The following is a 21415-nucleotide window of genomic DNA, read 5'->3' on the forward strand; positions in this document are numbered from 1 at the left end:
AGCTTGCTTCAACCCATAAAGAGACTTCTTGAGCTTGCACATCTGATTAGGTTTGGTTGTTTTGATGCCTGGAGGTATAATCATGTAAACATCCTCCTGCAAGTCTCCATGTAAAAATGCATTTTTGACATCAAGTTGGTGAAGAAACCAGTTGTTGATAGATGTTAAAGCTATAACAAGCCTGACTGTAGTCATCTTAGCAACAGGGGAATATGTATCAAAGTAGTCAAGCCCTTCAATTTGTGTATAGCCTTTAGCAACCAATCTTGTCTTATATCTCTCAATAGTCCCATCAGCATGATGTTTGACTTTAAACACCCATCTGCAACCAATAGGTTTGGCATGAAGAGGGAGATCCACAATGTCCCAGGTACCAGTTTTCTCAAGGGCCAACAACTTAACTTGAATTGCTTGTTTCCAGCATTCATGCTTGCTTGCCTCAGCATAAGTGGTTGGTTCAGGATTTGATTGTAAAGAGAGAACAAAAGAAGCATGATTAGCAGACAAGTTATTATATGAAATATAATTGGAAAGAAGCATGATTAGCATAAGTGGAAGTATTATTACAAACATAATCTTGTAAATGGGAAGGAGTGGTTCTAGTTCTTGTAGAACGTTTGGGAGAAACATGAGTGTCATTGATGATGGAGGAAGAAGGAAGAGGGGGCAAAATGTCATCAATGACAGGAAGTGAAGGAGAAGATGGTTGTTCAATGGTTGAAGTGGAGGTATTAGTGGGTGAAGTGATGAAATAGTGTCAATCATGTGTAGTAGAAGATGGATTTTTAGGATAAGGAAGAATGTTTTCATGAAAAGTAACATGTCTAGAAATAAAAATTTCTCTGGAATGAAGATCAAAAAGGACAAAACCTTTGAAACCAGACTTGTATCCTAAGAAAATGGTCTTTTTGGCTCTGGATTGAAGCTTGGTTCTATGATTATGGAGAGTGGAAGCATAACAAAGACATCCAAAGACTTTAAAAAGGTCAATATCAGGTAGTTGGTTATGAAGGGTAAAATAGGGGGATTGATTGTGAAGTAAAGGAGTTGGAACCCTATTGATAAGAAACACAACATGTAAGATGGCATAGGACCAAAAACAAGGTGGTAATTTAGATTGAAACAATAAAGCTCTACCAACATTGAGTATATGCTGATGTTTTATCTCTACTCTCCCATTTCGTTGGGGAGTTTCAACACAAGATCTCTAGTGAACAATGCCAAGAGATGCATAAAAATCAGGAAGCAAAAATTCAGGTCCATTATCTGTTCTAATGTTCTTGGGAGTGATATGAAATTGAGTTTGGATTAAAGTAATGAAGTTTTTAACATGATTAGAAACTTCAGCTTTGGTTTTAAGCAAAATAACCCAAAGGAATCTACTATGATCATCAAGTATAGTCAAAAAATATATGTGACCAAGAATAGAAGCAGTAGATATAGGACCCCAAATGTCAAAATGAATCAACTCAAAATTACTAGAGGCATTAGTCTGACTTGTGGAAAATGGTAAATGTTTGTGTTTAGCAAAATGACACAAATCACATACAGAATTTTTATTGATATTAATAGAAGGATACAAGGAAGACATTGTAAGTAATCTAGAATGTGATAAATGGCCAAGTTTGAAATGCCATAAAGCATCAGAAGGTACAATATTGTCAGAATTACAAGAAGAATTGACAATTGAATTACAAATTTTATTTGACAAAGAACTAGAAACTAAAGTTGAAGCAGGAGCAGGGGGAAAGTAATGATATAAGCCATGCACTTGTTTAGCCAAACCAATCATCTTCATAGAGAAGTTGTCCTGTATAACACATTGGTTCAGAGAAAAATGTAAATTGCAAGACAATGAATCACAAATTTTGGCAACAGAAATAAGATTCAAATGAAAAAGGGGAGAATACAAAACATGATGAAGATGAAATTGGGGAGTGAAGGAAACAGTGCCAACAAATGAAACAATGTGAGATTGACCATTAGGGAGAGTAACTTTGACAGGTTTGATTCTATAAAAGGCACTGAAATAAGACATAGTGCAGCTGATATGTTCATTTGCTCCTGAATCAATTATCCAAGAAGTATGAGGAGAAACAGAGGATATACCTGAAGAAGAGACGTCATTAGCAGAAATGATAGATGACACAATGGGAGAAGCAGTGATGTTGTCGGAAGCAGAACTAGAAGAGGAAGATGCAGGGGCAGCCAAGCTTGCTTGTTGTAGCAGGGAGACAAGTTGAGTGTATTGTTCCTGAGAAAGACCAGTAGTGGAACCTGTAGATGCATTCAAGCTTGCACCAGAAGAAAGCTCATCAGAGTTAGCCTGCACCATAGCATTTGAACGAGGTTGTTGCTTCTCCTTAGTTGGATAACCATGTTTTTCATAGCAAAAATCAACTGTGTGATTATTTTTATGGCAAAACGTGCAATATCTGGCAGGTTTGTTAGAATTGTTCTGAAAAGCACCTTTACCACGTGGTGGAAACCTTCTAGCATCAGAAGCATTCAATTGCACAGAAGTGTCATCAACAACACTCAAAGGAGTAAGAGAAGCTGTATTGCTTTCTTCTTGAACCACAAGAGAGTAAACCTTATTCAGAGAAGGAAGAGGACCAAGTAGCAGAATTTGAGTTTTAACTACTGAAAAAGTATCATTCAAACCAGTCAAGAACTGCATAATCTGATCCTCATTTCTATGATTCTTAGCAACTTTGGAGGCATCACAACGGCAATGATGAACACACACACAATTAGGAATGGGACGGTGTGAAAAAAATTCTTCCCAAAGCGCCTTCAATTCAGTGAAGTAATCAATAACCGATTTGTTCCCTTGCTTCAAGGAATTGATAGAAGAACGTAAAGTTGCAATTCGAATCCTATCAACTTTGCTGAAACGTTCATGAAGATCCTGCCAAATTTCCAATGCTGAATCATAGAAAACCACCGTTTGTGCAATAGAATCGAACACTGAATTGATAATCCAAGATTGAACTAGGTGATTGCAACGTTCCCATGCAGGACGAAGCAAATCATCACTATCAGGAACTGGTATATTGCCATTGATAAATCCAAGCTTATTCTTCGTTCCCAAAGCACGTTCCATTGAACGCTTCCATTCCAGAAAATTGGAACCGTTGAGTTTTGGAGAAACAATGAGGGAATTAGGTCCTTCACTAGGATGAACGAAGTATTCAGATTCAGTATCTTGCTGAATTACACCTCGCGCCATGGATGAAAATTGAACAAGATTCAAACAGAAAAAATCAACGAAATCAACCGAAAACAGAGAGAAATCAAGGAAGAAACAAGAAGTGAATGCAGATTCTGCAATTCAATGAAGATGAATCAAGAAGATCATGAATGAAGAATTCATGAAGAACAAGGAAAAGAGAAATTGCAACGGAAAACGGTTACAAGATCGTAACAAACTTTCCCAAAGAGGGAGAAAAAGCTCGTGATACCATATTAGGAAAATAGAATGATTATTCTCATTGATTAAAGTAGAGGTTACAATGCATATATATACAGAAAAGAGGGAGCATAGTAACTAATCATATGCTAGCAACTAGCTTAGTAAAACTTAAACTATGGTTGCTTGAGCTGCAAGGCATCTGTTTTTATAGCATGCTTCTCTTCTTCCTTTGTACTCGTAATAACAGGTTCCTATTGTAAATATTGTTTGACTTTGATGTCTTTTTCTCAGTACATCTTATACTAGGAAAATCACTTTGATTTGGTAATATATTTCATTTTATCCTCTTAAAAAAAAAAGTTAAAAATACAATGGCTGAATTTCTATAGTACATGGATATGAATGAGTCTCGCTGCTCTATTTATTTATAAGAGAATTCGCTCCCTGTCCTGAACAAAACTTCTGATGTTGGGACTAATAAAATTGTAAGCTTACAACCTGCTAGTTGTTGACTAAACTTACATGCTATCAACATTTTCAAAGGCATTTCCATTTTTATGCATTTTATTTTTTACTCAGATTGTATTACCTTCGGCTATTGAAATTAATCATTCTTTGTTATAATTGTTAATAAAGTAGTACACACAAAACACCGACAAAAAAAGTAAAACTAATATTTCCTTTAAAGTTAGTATAGCTGATTTAGCAATGAGTAACAATATTTAATTTTAGAGGAGAGCAACAATATATATATTGAGTCGGTTTGTAAGTCAAACGAGTCGAACAGTATATAACTTAAGTTCAACTCATTTATTTGACGAGCTTAATTTTAAATTTAAGTTCGTCTCATTTAGTTTATGAATCAAGTTCAACGAATTAATTATCAAATTGAGTCTCAAATTATTTTCGAGTTGGTTCAATTTATTGTCAGTCTCATCTAGCAACCTAGACTGCCTGTTGTAAAAAAGCACGCTACTTTGCATCTCAGATGGTTCAGATTATGCATTAATAAAATCATATTACTATGGCAGAGATATTTTATTATATATGTATGAGTTGGAATTTGAATCTCAAATTCTTCACATATTTATCGTAAGAGCTGGATTTTTAGTCATTAAACAACTTAGAGAAGAAGAAAAAACACTCTATCATGTATACTATCTCGGGTATTGATTGTAGCTTAGATTGGATAGATGGATGACTCAAAGAAGTAATTGTGTGATGCTATTGCGTCTAATCATAATCCACAACACTACCACGTGGTCCAATTGTATTTTCCTAGTTGTTTATTGTTGGATTGTCCAGTAGTGACTACTGCCCGTAACTTGAAGTTATTGGTGTTTTTTTTATGGTAGGTAGACGAAAGGTAAATACCAATGAAACTTACATACATTATAAGTTTTGGATTTGAATCCGAATAAAAACGTCTAGTCTAACAATTTTGATATCATTAATTGAACTAGGCTTTACAGATAATATTGGAGATACTTTATTGATTACATGTGCAAAATGTGTTATTCCATGATATGGAAGGAAAAACAATAGTTTGTTAGGAAGACAATCAAGATTTAATTGTATAGGTCCACTGTACATAACAAATAATGGGCTACACTATCTAAGTTTTACTCCGAGAAGTAATTAAATCTTTTTATTTTGCCATAATGATTGATTATCGTTGCACTCATGTATAAAGTCCATTTAGATCGATGGTGCATCTCCATTAAACAGATAAACAATTTTACAATATAATATTCCATCCGTTTCAAAATACATGTCCAATTTTTACAATGTGCACTATTCACTTGACTTACTTTCACCATATTTTTCAACTAATGTATAAATACAAATATTAGCATGTAAGATGTTTGATTTGTCTCGACAGATATTTTCAAAATATTAAGTTTTTTTAATTTTTTACTTTAGAAAATTAAAGATATTAACGGTCAAAATTGTGCATTGACATATGTGAAGTGGTTGACTTGGACATATATTTTGAAACAGATGAAGTATTTGTTAAGCAATTAAAATAAGTATTGTACGTTTTTATATTGAAAAGGAAAATTTTTAAACTTGATTGGATCGACGGTGCATCCCCTTAGTTAACATTTGTTAAGGAATCAAAAATTAAATACACAATTTTCAATGTTTCCATATTTGGTTCATAGAAGAATACTAGCAACACTCTCTTTTAAACACTCTCTGGTGCTCACTTGTTTATTGGATAAAATCAATGTATACATCACCATTTTATATGAGTTCTATTTTTAAAATGTTGAACCACATCGATTTAAACAAATAAAAGAATGAATGTTAAAGAAAGTTTTCAAAAGAGAGTGTTGTCGGCACTCTTCTTGACGAGGTTCATATGCAGGTGTTCTACCACATGTTAACATTGGGCCAGAAAATCACAACATCTAAGATAGGAGTAATTAAGAACCAAGAAATTAGGTTAGGTTCATAAAGAAAAATGAGGAGCCCATGAAAATGCGAGATCATCCCTAAACACATGAAACATGACAAATTAAGGTAGTAGTAATTAAGAACCAAGAAATTAGGTTAGGTTCCCAAAGAAAAATGAGGAGCCTATGAAAATGTGAGATCATCCCTAAACATAGGAAACATGCATGTGAACATAATTAACTAAGGGTCTTGCTATTTGTTAATGATTCAAAAATAGAAACAATTGATAATTTTTATATAAAAAATTTTTTTTATTTTTTTTTTTATGTTTTAATGTGCTAAATATATGAATCCCAAAATAAAATTTATACTTTAAACTTTTTGGGAAATGTTAACTTGTGCCCCAAGGGCACAAGTTTAGAAACTAAATATAGAAATTTTTTCTTGGAAATTGTGCATTCAATATATTAAAAGTTTGAAATTTTGTCTTTTCAATGCAAAAGTTACTTTTTAATTCCATTTTTAGTTTCTTAACTTGTGTCCGAAGGACACAAGTTAACATGACCCAAACTTTTTATCAACCTTAAGGGACATTTGCTAGCATTTTCAATTAATTAAAAGTTGAAATCAGCATCAGTGATACTACTAGTTGTTGAAACTTGAAACTAGTAAGCCTTGTGAAACAGAATGGGTATGGGCCCTCATGACTTAATTAAAACTACCAACCACCACCGTCTCCTCTTTAATTCCTAACCGTTACCTCTAAAAATAAATCACTCTTTCTAACTTCCCCTCCATTTTGTGTCCCCGTTAATTTCCTCTGAAATAGTACTCCATGTTTGTTATAAATAGTTCGCAATATTAATGAAGCTAGGTACTTACTTGTTCATTTAAGAAAGAGTACACAACATAACACTGTTAGCATATTCTCTCATTTTATTCATAAGCAAGCAAAGAAGCAAGCATGTCAGAGACAGATCAGTGTAAGGTAACACTGGATTCAAAACTAACGGTTGTGTCAAGCAGACCAGTGAGTTCGGGTAAGACCCACAAGTTGACGGGTGTAGACCATGGTATGAGTTATCATACACTGCATTTGATATTCTATTACAAAAATGAAAAAAAATGGTTTAGGTCATTTGAATTGGATCCATTGAGGGAATCATTGTCTGAAGTTTTGTCGATATACCCGACAATAACGGGCCGGTTGGGCCGAGAGAAGGAGGAGGATGGTGGTACTGGTAATTGGGAAGTTAGGTGTAATGATGCTGGTGTTAGAGTCATAAAGGCTAATGTGGATAGTACTATTGATGAATGGCTATCATCTTCTGCTACTGGATCTGATGAGGCACAGCTTATTGCTTGGGATGATATGCCTCATGACCCTAGCACATGGTCACCTTTTAGAATTCAGGTACTTTAATTTATTATATATTAACATAACACCTTGATTCTGCTGGAGTAAGTATGAGCTATTTTGTGGTTTTATAAAACTAATATTTTTCATTTTTAGTATCAAATAAGTCTCCACAATTTTAAGTATCAATCATGAGAAGAAAACTTTTCTTGCCTAACCAAAGTAGGAAAAAAAATCTATTTTCTCTCTTACCAACATGCATATCCCAAAAAGGGATTGGATGCTCTTCCGTGAATGGAGAGGTCTAGTGAAATCATAGCCGTTTAAATTACAAGATTTAATATTAATATTAAAACTAGGAGAGACAAATCACTTAAGGTTGTGGATGGAAAATGGAGAAAAATTCATGGGAGAAAACTCGTTTCTATATTTTAATGACCTAGATCTTTCACGTTATTTTTTATTTTTTTCAACCTGAGAGGATCTAATCTCGTGCATCAACCATCTTTCTCTTAATCTAAATGGTGTATGACTAAAGATAAACTTACTTTAAATTTTGAAGACTATAATCTAAAACTGGTTTTTGAAAATGATTGAGTTCAGACTAACTGATTACAAAACACCAATTTAATTTCTTCCTTTTCTTCCCTCTCGTGTATACTATCAATTTTAAAATATACTTATAAAAAGTATACAGTAATTTAGCAAAATAATATATTTTCATGGAATATGAGTTTAAAATAATTTACACTCATAATTTATATATATGTTTTCCAAGTTTCCTCCATTTGAGGTGTATATTTTAATGTATGTATATCTCAATTAAATCGTCACATTAGCCCCTTTCATTAGAGACTTCATCATGCTTTAAACCTGATTTACATCTACATTATTGGTTTAAATTTATTTTTTATGATGTACTTTCACATATTAAATGTATATGCAAAGTACAAAACTGAAGTATAGATAAATTAATAGCAAAAAAGAAGTATAGATTAATTGAATTAGTGGTACGGGTGATTTGGTATTTAAGAAGGTATGAAGTAATAAACTGGTGGGGTTTGTTGCAGATAAATAGCTTCAAAGAAGGTGGTGTAGCAATAGGACTAAGTTTTAGTCACATGCTTTCTGATTTAACTTTTGCATCATCATTCTTCAAATCATGGACCCAAACTCACCGCCACAGCCCCATTTCCAACCCACCTTTCTTCACTCCAATCAATACTACCTCTTCACCAATCCTAACCAACAACATTCCAAATTCATCCCTAAAACCACAGACCATTACTTCTTCATCAAACATAGCCACATCCACTTTCAAATTCTCAAGTTCAATCATGAAACATTCCCTCTCCAAAATCCAAAACAAAAAATGTCCTAATGCCACCCCATTTGACTTCCTCTCAGCTCTATTTTGGACTCGTGTTGCTCACTTGAATCCCAAAGAAATTCATAATCAAACTCACTCTTTATCAATCTGCAGAGACTTCAGAAAGCTAATAAAACCATCACTTCCAACTGGATATTTTGGAAACGCGTTACATTTTTCAAATCTTTCACTAAAAATTGAAGAAATGGAGAATGGTGAATTAGGAAACGTAGCAAGTTTAATTCACACACACTTGAAAGGGGTTACAGATAAAGAAATAAAGTCTTCAATAGAATGGTTTGAGTCACAAAAGGAAACTGAGGAAGGGAAATTTGGAACACCTAAATGCATGTATGGGAAAGAGTTAACTTTTGTCTGCATGGAAGAGGAAGAGACAGCATCATTGTTGTATGAATCAATGTTTTGTGATAGTGAGAAACCAGCTCATGTTTCTTGTCGAGTGGGGAATGTGGACGGTGAAGGTTTGATTATAGTGATGCCTTCTTCAGATGGAGGGTTTGCAAGAACTGTGATAGTAATGTTGAAGGAGGAAGAACTTGGTAAATTATGCAATGATCAAGAAATATTGAAGCTTGAGCCAAAGATTATCCTTGCTGGCTGTAGGGTAAAACGTTGATTTTTTAAAATACTAAATTCTGTTTGAGCCAACAATTATTGGCAGGGTAGTTGTTGTAGCTAAATTCCGTTTGGATGAATTAATAAGTGTAGGCTTGTTTGGAAGAATTAGTTATTGGCATGGCAGTGGTTGTTAGTTGTAACTGAAAATTTAAATTGTGATTATGAGACCGATTATAATCAGTGTAAGCGTGTGGGATAAGATATGTGTGTGTACTTTACTAGAATGAAATTGTTTGGTGCAAATATTTGTTTATTTACTCATTTTTGGCGCTGTTTCCGGTAGGAGACTTAAATAGGTCTCCTACGGTAGGTGATATTAGAGCATCTCCAATGGGGGGTCCTTACTTAACAAGGACCACTCCCCGTTAAGGACCCTCCATTGGAGGAAGAAAAATTGAGTTCCCGTTAAGGAACGGACAATTATATAAGGACCCTCTCTCTCCTGAGTAACTAACGGGTCTCACGTTTAAAAAAGTAATAAAATGTGTACTACTTGGTCCCATTTGCATAAAGAAGTAATAAAATGTGTACTACTTGATCTCACTTGCATAAAGAAGTAATAAAATGTGTACTACTTGGTCCCACTTGTAAAAATGAGCAATAGATAAATTATTTTTGTTTAATATGTAAAGATAGTGAGACATATTTAAGTACTTTTCATTGAAGTCCTTATTAGTGTATTGTCATTGGAGTCATTGAGTCCTTAATAGGTACTTTTATTAAAAAATTATAAATAAGTGATGTGTCACGTGGGGTCCATTTAAGGAGTCCTTGTTAGGGAACTACCATTGTGGATGCTCTTATAAAAGACTGATTTTTTTTTTTACAACAAAAATAACATGTGTAACCATTAGATTGTTGAAGAACACTGATCTTACTGTATTCCCTCCACATTGAATTTTTTTCCCAATTTCTTCAACCTCAGCCAAAACAACCCTTGGAAAAAAAACATTTTCTTCCTCTTTCCGTTCTCTCATCTCTTCCGCCGCCGACGACGACATCCTCCTCCGTCCCACCACCGTATTCTCCATCATCGTCAAATTATATACTTCATATTCTTCCTAATTAATTTTATCCAAATTTATCTTCATGTGTTCTTCCCAAATCCAATATTCTTTCATCTTCACCAATATGTTCTTAAAAATCCAGATCTAAAATCATCACCAATCTTTCTTTAAGGAATTTAAAACCTGTTAATGATGCAACTTTAATTAATACTCCCTCCGTCCCTATATTTAAGCACCCATTTGATTTTATTTTTGTCCCTAATTGTAAACCCCTTTCCAAATTACTAGATGCATTTATTGTTTATTTTCCTAAACATACCCTTAATTAATACTACTAAATTGTCTTGAAATTTGAGAAGTTAAATTTAATACATATACAAACAAAGGACAATTTAGTAATATTAACACACAAAACAGACACATTAATTACATTGACAATTTTTCTTAAGAAATGTGAAAAAAGCAAGGGGGGGGGGGGGGGTTACATATAGGGACGGAGGGAGTAAGAAAGAAGACCCACCAATATCATGAAACTGGCACGGCAGGATTGGACTTTTATCAATGAAATTGAATTAACTAGCCACACAACATTAACAAAGGCTCACGGCACCAACAACATGAAGGAAGCAAATGAAGAATTGTATTAACGTAAAACAGGCGCAGCAGTATGAATGAAGGGGGTGAGAGAAAGATGATGGAATAGTGTAAAAAGTAGGCTTAATACATCCCCAGGTCCCTTAACTTATTTTTTCTTCTCACTTCAGTCCCTTAACTATTAAACGTTTCAATTTGGTCCTTATCTTTTGTTTTCTTCATCGATTTGGTCCAATTTTATTAATTTTAAATCCCTAAAAAAGAAGACCGTTGGATCAAGGAAGTCCATCAGATCTTACCGTGTACCACCAACACCTAAGTATCTGAAATTTAATTTTTAAAAATAATATAAATCCATTTATATTAATTTAGAAATAAAAATTTAGAAAATTAATTTTCAAAAATAAAAAAAATTATAAAAAATTTGAAAAAAAATTCAGGATTTTTTTTTTAAAATCTGGAAAATTAATTTAAATTTTTTTTACAAAAAAAAATTGGAAAATATTTTTCTTTTAAAATATTTTCTTTTAAATCTGGAAAATATTTTTAAATTTTCGAAATTAAATTTTTTTTACAAAATTCAGGAATTTAATATTCAAAATACAAAAAAAGCAAAAATTCAAAATTTTACAAAAAAGGTCAGTTTTTTTTCGAAAAAAAGTTTTTAAAAAATTCAGAGTCTTTTACGGATTTTTTTTAAAAAATCTGGAAAATTAATTTGGAAAGAAAAATCTGTACTTTTTCGAAATATATTTTCAAATTTTAGCCAAAATCGTAAAATCTTGATAATTTCGTAAAAAAAATGATTTTAAAAACAATCTGGAAAAAAAATCAGAATATTTTTTTCCCTAAAAAAAAATCTGAATTTTCTCGAAAATAATAAAATTTTGAAAAAAAATAATCTGGATTTTTAAAATAATCGTAATTCTGAAATAAAATTTTTGAAAAAAATAATCTGAATTTTTTTCTAAATTGGTATCGAGATTTTTAAAAGTTAAAATATTTTCCAAATTTTTTTTTTTGTAGAAAAAAGTTTTAAAATTAATTTTCCAGATTTTAAAAAAAAATTCTGGAAAATTGGAAAAATATTTTTTTTTTAAATCTGGAAAATATTTTTAGAATTTTTTTTTACAAAATTCAGGAATTTAATATTCAAAATACAAAAAAAGAAAAAATTCAAAATTTTACAAAAAATGGTCAGTTTTTTTTCGAAAAAAGTTTTTAAAAAATTCAGAGTCTTTTACGGATTTTTTAAAAAAAAATCTGGAAAATTAATTTGGAAAGAAAAATCTGTACTTTTTCGAAATATATTTTCAAATTTTAGTCAAAATCGTAAAATCTTCATAATTTCGTAAAAAAATGATTTTAAAAATTATCTGGAAAAAAAATCAGATTATTTTTTTCCCTCAAAAAAAATTAATCTGATTTTTTTCGAAAATATTAAAATTTTGAAAAAAATAATCTGGATTTTTAAAATAATCGTGATTCTGAAATAAAATTTTTGAGAAAAATAATCTGAATTTTTATAAATTGGTATCGAGATTTTTAAAAGTTAAAATATTTTCCAAATTTTTTTTTGTTGAAAAAAATTTAAAATTAATTTTCCAGATTTAAAAAAAAAAAATTCCTGAATTTTTTTTCAAATTTTTTGAATTTTTTTATTTTTGAAAATTAATTTTCCAATTTTTTAATTTTTTTATTTCTAAATTAATATAAATGGATTTATATTATTTTTAAAAATTAAATTTCAGATACTTAGGTGTTGGTGGTACACAGTAAGATCTGATGGACGTCCTTGATCCAACGGTCTTTTTTTTTAGGGATTTAAAATTAATAAAATTGGACCAAATCGATGAAGAAAACAAAAGATAAGGACCAAATTGAAACGTTTAATAGTTAAGGGACTGAAGTGAGAAGAAAAAATAAGTTAAGAGACCTGGGGATGTATTAAGCCTAAAAAGTATTAGTGTTGAGAGTATAATAATATCATGGTCTTCAAAAGTTTTCAAATATACCTAAGACCATTTACAATGGTTATATACATTCAACAACCTTCAACACCCACTTTTTCAATTTTCAACACTCCACATCATTTTCTCTCTCTTAATTTAACACCCATTCAATTTTTACCTCTCCAATGGTTTTTTCATTCAACATTCTACCCCACCACCTTTTATTTTTTATTCTTATTTAATTTTATATTTTTGTTTTTATACTTACATAAAATTACAATTATCGATTATAATTAAATTAAAATAAAGATATTAATAGAAAGATATTATTGGGTAATTAGAATAATTTTGGGTGTTGAAATGGTTATTATTGGGACCCATTTCTCTAAAAATAAGATTAAAACTTCACTTAGTTTGCTAATAGAAAGATATTACTAAGATGAAGATAGTGAAAAACTTGATTTTTTTTTCTGTGTCCAAATCAAATGAACCAAGTCTTTATTTGTAGAGAAAAAAAAATCATGAATTTTGGTAAAAATAAAAAAATAAATTCGAGTGAAATAAATTTAGTTGAAATTATTAAGATGATAAAAATCCAGACAACCAATCAGAATCTGCCATGTGTCACGCATATCCACACACAATCTTCTCTCTCCGCGCTCTCCTGCACCACACTCGCGCCTGTCGGCGCGTATTGCGCACGCGCCATGCTTGGCCAACAGCAAGCTTCCGCGTGTCCCTATGTTGCCTGTTAAACAATGTTGAATGTGTTCAACACTTCTCTCCTCCATGTCATCTCTCAACACCCATTCAACTTGCCATTGGAGCTTCATTACTTGTTAAAAGCCTCATTCAATAGACCATTGTAAATGGTCTAATGGTTAACATCTATTTTGCAAAAAAAAAAGTCAAGTCTCCTACGGTAGGAGACCTAAAGAGGTCACCTACCGTAGCCTTTGCCCTCATTTTTATGAAGAAAATCATTCATTTAAATCATGTATTTTTGAGTGTAGTCTGTGATACAATCCTATTAAAAACTAGCAAGTTTCTCGTGCATGTGTATTTTAAGGAAATTTTTGTGGAATATTAAGAAAATATAAAAATACTAATATAATTAGCTAACTCTGCGTAATTCACTCGTTTTTTACAATCCCCCGAAATGAAAAATAGGAAATTATGTCCATGACAAAAAATAAAACTAGGCCTAAAACACGGAGTATTAGAATGCATAATAATTGATAGAAAAACCGTATAACTGTAAAAGATGAATGAATGTTGGCCTCAAATTAAAAATGAGGCATCTCCTAAGTGCAATGGAGGTCACCTTTCTAGGCCATGGGCCTTCATGATCACCCATTGACCCCATCCAGGTAAGTATGCTGTAATGTTGCTGATACCTCTTTATTTATAACCTTCTGTTCTATTTCATGCTTACAAACTCACCGATGTGGGACTAACTAATATTGCTACTTCACACATTAAAATGAAACAACATCCCTTGAACCCTCCTTTATTTAGCTGATTGGCCTAATGTTTCTTCTCAAATCACAAGTTCTATGTGACATCAAATCATTTGTAGTTACAGTCGATGTTTATAGCAACAATTGAACAGACAAAAAAACTCCATGATCAATGTCAAAACTTGGCATAAGAGATGAGCAAATTTGAAAGGCAGCATCTCATACTGCTTCATTGTTTTGGCTGATCTAATCATTTTTTTGTTCTCTCTTACAGACTCTGAAGAATTTATTTACATTTGCCATCAAAATTTGCACAGTATAACTATGCAAATGAACTGAATTACCATTAAATAATGGTTGATATATTCAATAGCTAGTCTTTTATCATTTGAAGACACTACTCCACCAAGAGGCATGCATAAAAGCTATTTAATTCCTATGAGCTGATACCATCTCCCTTATATATGCTTATCTCTGATGTTAACATACCTGACTTGTTCAATAACATGTTTTCCATCTGTAGAGTACTAGTGAATCATTGCTTGTAGATTCATATCAAATTATTCATACGGTGTGCTTGTGAGCTCATATTTAACTTCAAAGTTTCATCATGATTTATGCTGAAATTTAAATAACAGCACACAGTATCCCCTTTAATTGATTAAAGACATTTCTTGAATTCTAGGTAATTTTTGAAGTCCAATGTTTTCCATGTGTTGCAGTAATTGTTGCCATTTGTTCCTTACAAGTAAACTTGTCAGTATTCAGAGGTGTTAAAAAAATTCCAAGATTTGAGTTCAATTTCAATCACCGAGTATAATACACAGAAACACGCATTTGGCACTTCCATTGGAGTCCAAATATACAAATTAAACCATAGTACCTGTGGAAACCGGTATGATTGTGAATGTGGATGTGTAAATTAACCTAGCTAGTTTGTTTTAAAAATTTGAACAATAGGCGGAGAGAAAAATAATCACAATTTCGCAGCTCTCTCCAAACAAGGAATATATTAGTACAACATGATTTCACATTAATTATAAGTAAACTGGTTTAATCACATAAACATAACATGGACATAATTAAGCATGAAACACAAATTTTTCTGAGTTATCCGTATTTGACCAATAACAATCGGTTTTATTCATATGGGATTAAATTTGCGAGTCATGCAAAGAGACCAGAACTAGTTTGAGTCTCAAAAACTGAGGTACAATACTGGCATCAAACTATGCTTTTCTTGGAGTATTAGCAAACTTCCATGAACATTGAACAAAAGCACCAGTTGTCCGATCCCCTGCCACCTCAGATATTGGCACAGCATCTTCAATCTCCTTCAAATCATCTTTGTTGAGTTTCACTTTAAACGAACTGATATTACTTTCAAGATTTTTTATCTTAGTTGTTCCTACAACACATGACAGGTTGCAATGTCATATTTGCAACAACAAAAGAAATCATAATTGAGGTTTCTAAATATTTCAAATAATTTCATCTGGTGTTTGTCATAACAGATTGATTAGTATCCCTTCCTTGAACATTCAGATTATACAAGGGAGTAAGCTCCGTAGATGCCTAACTTGTTGAGGTCACAAAGTGGAAAGTTACTCACCAGGGATGGGCACTACATCGTCTCCTTGATGAAGAATCCATGCAAGAGCAAGTTGTGAAGATGTACATCCATGCTTCTCCTGTGCCAACTTTTCCATCCGATGATAAAACATCTTGTTCTTGTCAAAGTTTTCCCCTTGTAACCTTGGTTGCATTGCCTGGTGAAAAAAGAGATGCTGGTGAATAATGAACAAGGACCTGTTTGGATTGGTTCATTTGAGTTTATTTACTGGTATAAACATTTATGAGACTGTTTAGGACTCTAGGATAGCTTACGAAAACAACTTATTGTTTATATTCAAACATTTGGACTTTTAATTTATCTTTTATTATAGAAATAGCTTATATTTAGACACTTATAAATGATATGAGCTAACAATGACTGTCATCAGAAACAAATTGGGCCAAGTCCATACCAGAAAACTGTCTGCAGGTACACTTTCTGTAATAGCCTTGCCTCCAAAAAATCCACGGCCAAGGGGACTGTAAGGCACTATTCCAATGCCAAGTTCCCTGTAAGAGTTGTCACCAAACAACCGAAGTCATTTCGAGAAAGAATTGTAAAGGATGTCAAAAACCATTAAATTAGGAATTGAAAGAAAGAACTTGGTATTCATACTCAAATCAAAAGGTTCCAATTCAAGCAAGTAAAACTATTCGATCAAAGGTATATCTCTTCTCTAGAAATCAAACAACTTACTTTGTTTAAGCACCATCACATGAAACAAAAGGTGTGTTTTGTTGCCATTTCTAAAACCACTAACAATGTAAAAGCCATTGTTTCAAGGAACTATTGTCATTTTCAACTGTCTCAACAATTACAAAGGTGACAGAACACAAAGAAAGTTGTAGAAAGAAACCACTCAGCCCTTAATGTTTGTTTTACTTTAAGTTATTTATTTGAATTTTGAGAGTTATCAAACCCAAGTTATGAAATCGCAAAATAAGAGCGAAGTTTTTCTAAGTTCTGCATAAAAAGGAAATGGCTTAACTCTTTCATGAAGAAATGCTAACGACCTCTGTTAGAATTTGTTGGACTTGGATATAATGGTTACAAGTTGTTTAGTATTAATTGCAAGTCAGTTAAGATTGTTAGCTTAGTTAGGAGGATCATTAGTGTATCCAACACTAATTAAAGTCAACTATTTCCATTCTATCAACTCCAAATAATCGATCCTTCTCTCAATTTATTTCTCTCTTTTTTGGGCAAAAAATCATGCTTCTTAACAAAGCCCAAAAAATCATGGTATTAGAGTCTATTCTTTCAAGTAATCCACCAAATTATTCACACACCAAGCCCAATAGTGTTGAATGTGAGGGAGTGTATTATGAAAAATCGAAGTCCCGCCTTTTAGAGGATAAGGTCTGAAATGATATGCAGAGCCAGATTCTTACACAATGGTCAGCCTAAATCCTATCACATAACCTCATCTGTTTGGATCGGAATGAAATCTCTGGTTAGTGTTATTCTTCAACATTCAACTTGGACTATAGGGGATGGCAGTACAGTGCATTTATGGACTGATAAATGGCTGGAGCAGCCCATCACAGAGCTTTGGAATCTCCCTGAGCATTTGCATGATAGACTGGATATGAAAGCTTCTGAATTTATTTTGAATGGTGCTTGGTGTCTGCCTGAGGAGTTTGTGAATAGAGATAGAGCTTTAGCTAACAAAATCTGTAATATCACCCTGCCCTCTGATCCTGGTCCTGATAAGCTGAATTGGAATGCTTCAGTAGATGGCTTGTTGACTAACAAGTTAGCCTACTCCTTCTTAGCAGGTGCTAGTATTCAGGTTCCTTGGCATAAGCTCTTGTGGAACTCTTACATTCCACCCTCCAGAGCTTTCATTGTCTGGAGACTGATCCACAATAAGCTTCCTACGGATGAAAATCTCAGAAAGAGAGGTTGTTATATAGTTTCCATTGTTGCTTCTGCAACAGGCAATCTGAATCTTCTCAGCATTTATTCTTTGACTGTCCTGTCACTACACAACTATGGAAATGGTTAAGTCATGGTTCTAATCAACAACTTGACCTCTCTAACTGCCTGAATCTCATCATGGGAGGAATAGGAAGAGTGAGCAAGCTTGTTCAACAGGTCATGAACACTGCCATAATTCACATCATTTGGGCTATTTGGATTGAAAGGAATAACAGATACTTCAGTAGTAAACTGAAGAGCATGGAATTCTTGATTCATAACATAATTTCTGAGGTTAAGCTTAGCTACACTCTTGCTTTAGTCAAGGGCACCGCTGTTATGGCAGATTTCAGAATTGCTCAGCTTTTTGGTATCCCTCTGAAAGCTAGAAGAGTGAAGAGTATTGCTGAAGTCAAGTGGATGCCTCCACCTGCTGGCTGGACCAAGATAAACTGTGATGGTTCTGCTATTGGAATTAATGCTATATGCTCCATTGGTTTTGTGATAAGAGATGCTCAAGCTAAGTTTCTAGGGGTTTTTTCTCAGAACATAGGTTATGCTTCTGCTTTAGAGGCTGAATTCAGTTCTTGCATGATGGCCATTGAAAAAGCAGCAGCCCTGCACATTGCGAACCTCTGGATTGAGACTGATTCTTTAGTGGTTGTGAAGGCTTTCAATCATGCTGTTGGTATTCCTTGGAGAATGCAAGCTAGATGGCAAAATTGTTTGCAAATTTGCACCCATTTCACTTGTAAATGCACACATTCTTAGAGAGGGAAACTTAGTAGCTGATTCCTTAGCTAAAAATGCACAAAATCATGCTATGTTCTCCTCTCAGTGGTGGGAGCTTCCTCCCACTTTTGTGCAGTCTTTGCTTTTTAGAGATAGTTTAAGTTTGCCTTTTTCTAGAATTTCTATGGACTAATCTTTGTTAAAGGTTCAGGCCTCTCCTGTTTTTTAATGAATTTCCTTGCTTGATAAAAAAAAAAAAGTTTATATAGAATGAAACTCACTACCTTATAAGCCGGTTTTTTAAAGACGAGTTAGGCCTAATGTAAAATTTAAGATACCTCACAACTGAAACAGTCATAACAAAAATTGAGATTTTCGACTTGGTGCATATTTGGATTGACAGTGAATTTCAATTTTATTGAAACTTTAAAGTGTAATTTTTGCAAAAATTAAGGTGGCGCAAATTCACTGTAAATCCAAACATACTTTTGCAGTCATAATCATGGATAATCTGCAAGTTAGACAAGGAAAAAGAAAATCAATCAGTTAGGTACCTGCAAAGGGGAACAATATCTGGCTCAATTTCGCGAGTCCAAAGAGACCATTCCATTTGGACAGCAGTAATGGGATGAACAGCATGTGCCCTTCTGATTGTATCAGTACTAGCCTCAGATAATCCTATGTACTTAATCTTTCCCTCTTCAACCAACTTCTTAAGCTCTCCCATCTTTGACTCATTCAAAACACCAAATCAAAAACACGACTACCTATCACTTCCTAACAAATTTCAAGAATAGATTCTATTATTACTCACAGTGTCCTCAATGGGAACAGTGGTGTCAATACGGTGCTGATAATAGAGATCGATGTAATTCACCCCAAGACGTTGAAGACTACCCTCACAACATGATCGAACGTATTCAGGACTACCATTTACTACAACGTTACCAGATTCCATTTTGACAATCCCAAACTTAGTGGCAATCTGAATTTGATCTCTTGGTATGTCCTTTAGTGCCTGAGAATTTTTAAAATGTTTATGTTACATCGTTTTTTTTTTTATTTTTTTAATTTTTCATGTTAAAACATAATAAAATAAAATAAAGATATGTGAATAGAATGAAGATGAACTGATGAAGTGGTACCTTTCCGACCAAAACTTCATTGGTATGTGCAGCATAAAAATCAGCAGTATCAAAGAAAGTGATTCCTTTGGAGAAAGCATGTTTGATCAAAGATATGGCAACATCTTCTGGAACAGCAGCGTTGTATACTCCAGTGAGGCCCATGCATCCATATCCAAGCTTAGAAACCTGCAAGTAACAAAAAACATTGTCAATAATTCTCAGGAACAAAGAAGTGTGAAAATCCAATGAAGGACAAACGTTTCTTACTTCTAAGCCTTGGCTTCCAAGCTTCACCCGAGGAATATGAATAGTAGTATCTCCCATTTTTTTGTGTTTCTAACTTTCTGTTTCTTTGTTCCACTCAAAAAAAATTCTCTCTATCTCAAAAAATTCACTCTATCTCTTTTTCACTCTGTTGTGTTGTCTATTCCTCTTCAAGAATGTATTGATAGTGGCAGCTGGTAGGTGAACCTAACTCTTGGGGCGGTGTCATAATTGCCACCAATCCCACTACTACCATTTTCCTTTTTTATTTCATTAAATAATCTTGATTGACTTTTTAATTTTATGGTCATGTTAACCGGTGCCTCCGGGGCACTGGTTAAGGAAACTAAAAAAAGAAAGTTTTAAAATGAAAGTAACATTTTCTATGCTTTTGAAGAGTTGATATCACAAGTTCCAATATAATATTTACTATATTTGACTCCTTAACCAGTGTCCCTTGAACACCGGTTAACATTACCTTCATGGGCGTTTTTACCACCCGGCTAGCCCGGGCACACGCCCGGGCTCAACCCATACCTTCTTTGTATCGCTAAAAGAAATTTACAAGAAATTTGACTTATAGTGACAGCCAAAATCCATCACTATAGGGCAAATTTCCGTAGCTAAATCTATCTGTCTGTGCCAAATGGTTGTCATTGCATGTTTTCCACTTTTACCTACGGACAAAACGTAGTTAATTCTAAGGAGACCATTTTAAAAACATTATGGACTTCTACCTACGGTTTCGGCTGTCACTAAAACTTATCATTGTTTTATTTATTTTTATTATATTTTCTATTCTACTATAAATTCTAAAAATGAATAATTCATAAAATTACCACTAAAATTAGTTTAATCAATATAATAAAATATTATAATCAATATCATTGGAATTTGAAATTGATTACTATAATCAATTTTTAGAATAAATTATTGAAGTGACTTAACTAAAATAATTCTCCTTAACTATGAACTATTATACCATTCACCCAAGCCAATACTCGATACTCACAAAAATTCTTAATACTCACATAAATTAAAATCTATATATACTCCATTGCTCATTTAATTTATGGTAACAAAATTTATGGCAAAAGTTGGAAGTCCACCAGTTATCAAGCTCTGTCAATGAGCTAGTAAAATAATCTTATAAGCCCGTGAGAAATAATTGTTTTCAACAAGATCAACGATGTGTGGTTCAATGACTTGATGATATGTTACACCGAGCGGGAGATATTCAAGTCACATGTTGATATTCTTCGAACATTCACTGCAAAGAGGTTTCAGAAAGGACATTTACCTCCTAATTTTATTTAGCACACTATTGACAGGTTATGTTTCATTTCTCTTGTTTCAAAATGTACTTTTATCGACAAAATGACGAGCCTATTTTATTTCGATTTATGATTATTTATATATTATGTCACATGTGAATTTGCGGTCAAAATTTTGCCCAGGCTCGATAAAATTCCTGGCTTCGCCACTGATTACCTTTAATTTTAATGCTGACCTTATTTGATTGTCTAGGCATGTAAAGGTGTAGTGTATTCAAGTCATCATCAAT

At 33.1% G+C, this 21415-nt stretch overlaps 2 protein-coding genes across 2 annotated transcripts; one reads left to right on the forward strand and one right to left on the reverse strand.

Annotated features, from left to right (window-relative positions):
* The first annotated feature begins 6691 nt into the window (after nt 1–6691).
* LOC146911517 (acetyl transferase 1-like) lies at nt 6692–9423 on the forward strand. The gene is made up of 2 exons (XM_085725487.1): nt 6692–7229; nt 8243–9423. Exons 1-2 carry the CDS (start codon nt 6780–6782, stop codon nt 9176–9178), a joined length of 1386 nt encoding a protein of 461 aa, XP_085581613.1. The 5' UTR covers nt 6692–6779; the 3' UTR covers nt 9179–9423.
* A 5782-nt stretch (nt 9424–15205) lies between these two features.
* On the reverse strand, nt 15206–20006 carry LOC146911518 (perakine reductase-like). Its single transcript, XM_085725488.1, has 7 exons — nt 19855–20006; nt 19606–19773; nt 19275–19478; nt 19015–19187; nt 16221–16317; nt 15806–15962; nt 15206–15601 (listed from the first exon to the last, which is right to left on the reverse strand). The coding sequence occupies exons 1-7, from the start codon at nt 19909–19911 to the stop codon at nt 15423–15425; spliced, it is 1035 nt and encodes a 344-aa protein (XP_085581614.1). The 5' UTR covers nt 19912–20006; the 3' UTR covers nt 15206–15422.
* Between the last annotated feature and the right edge of the window lie 1409 nt (nt 20007–21415).

The sequence above is a fragment of the Medicago sativa genome, chromosome 7 (assembly GCF_051527215.1).
Source record: "Medicago sativa cultivar Bolivia chromosome 7, Bolivia_mono, whole genome shotgun sequence".
Classification (NCBI taxonomy): domain Eukaryota; kingdom Viridiplantae; phylum Streptophyta; class Magnoliopsida; order Fabales; family Fabaceae; genus Medicago; species Medicago sativa.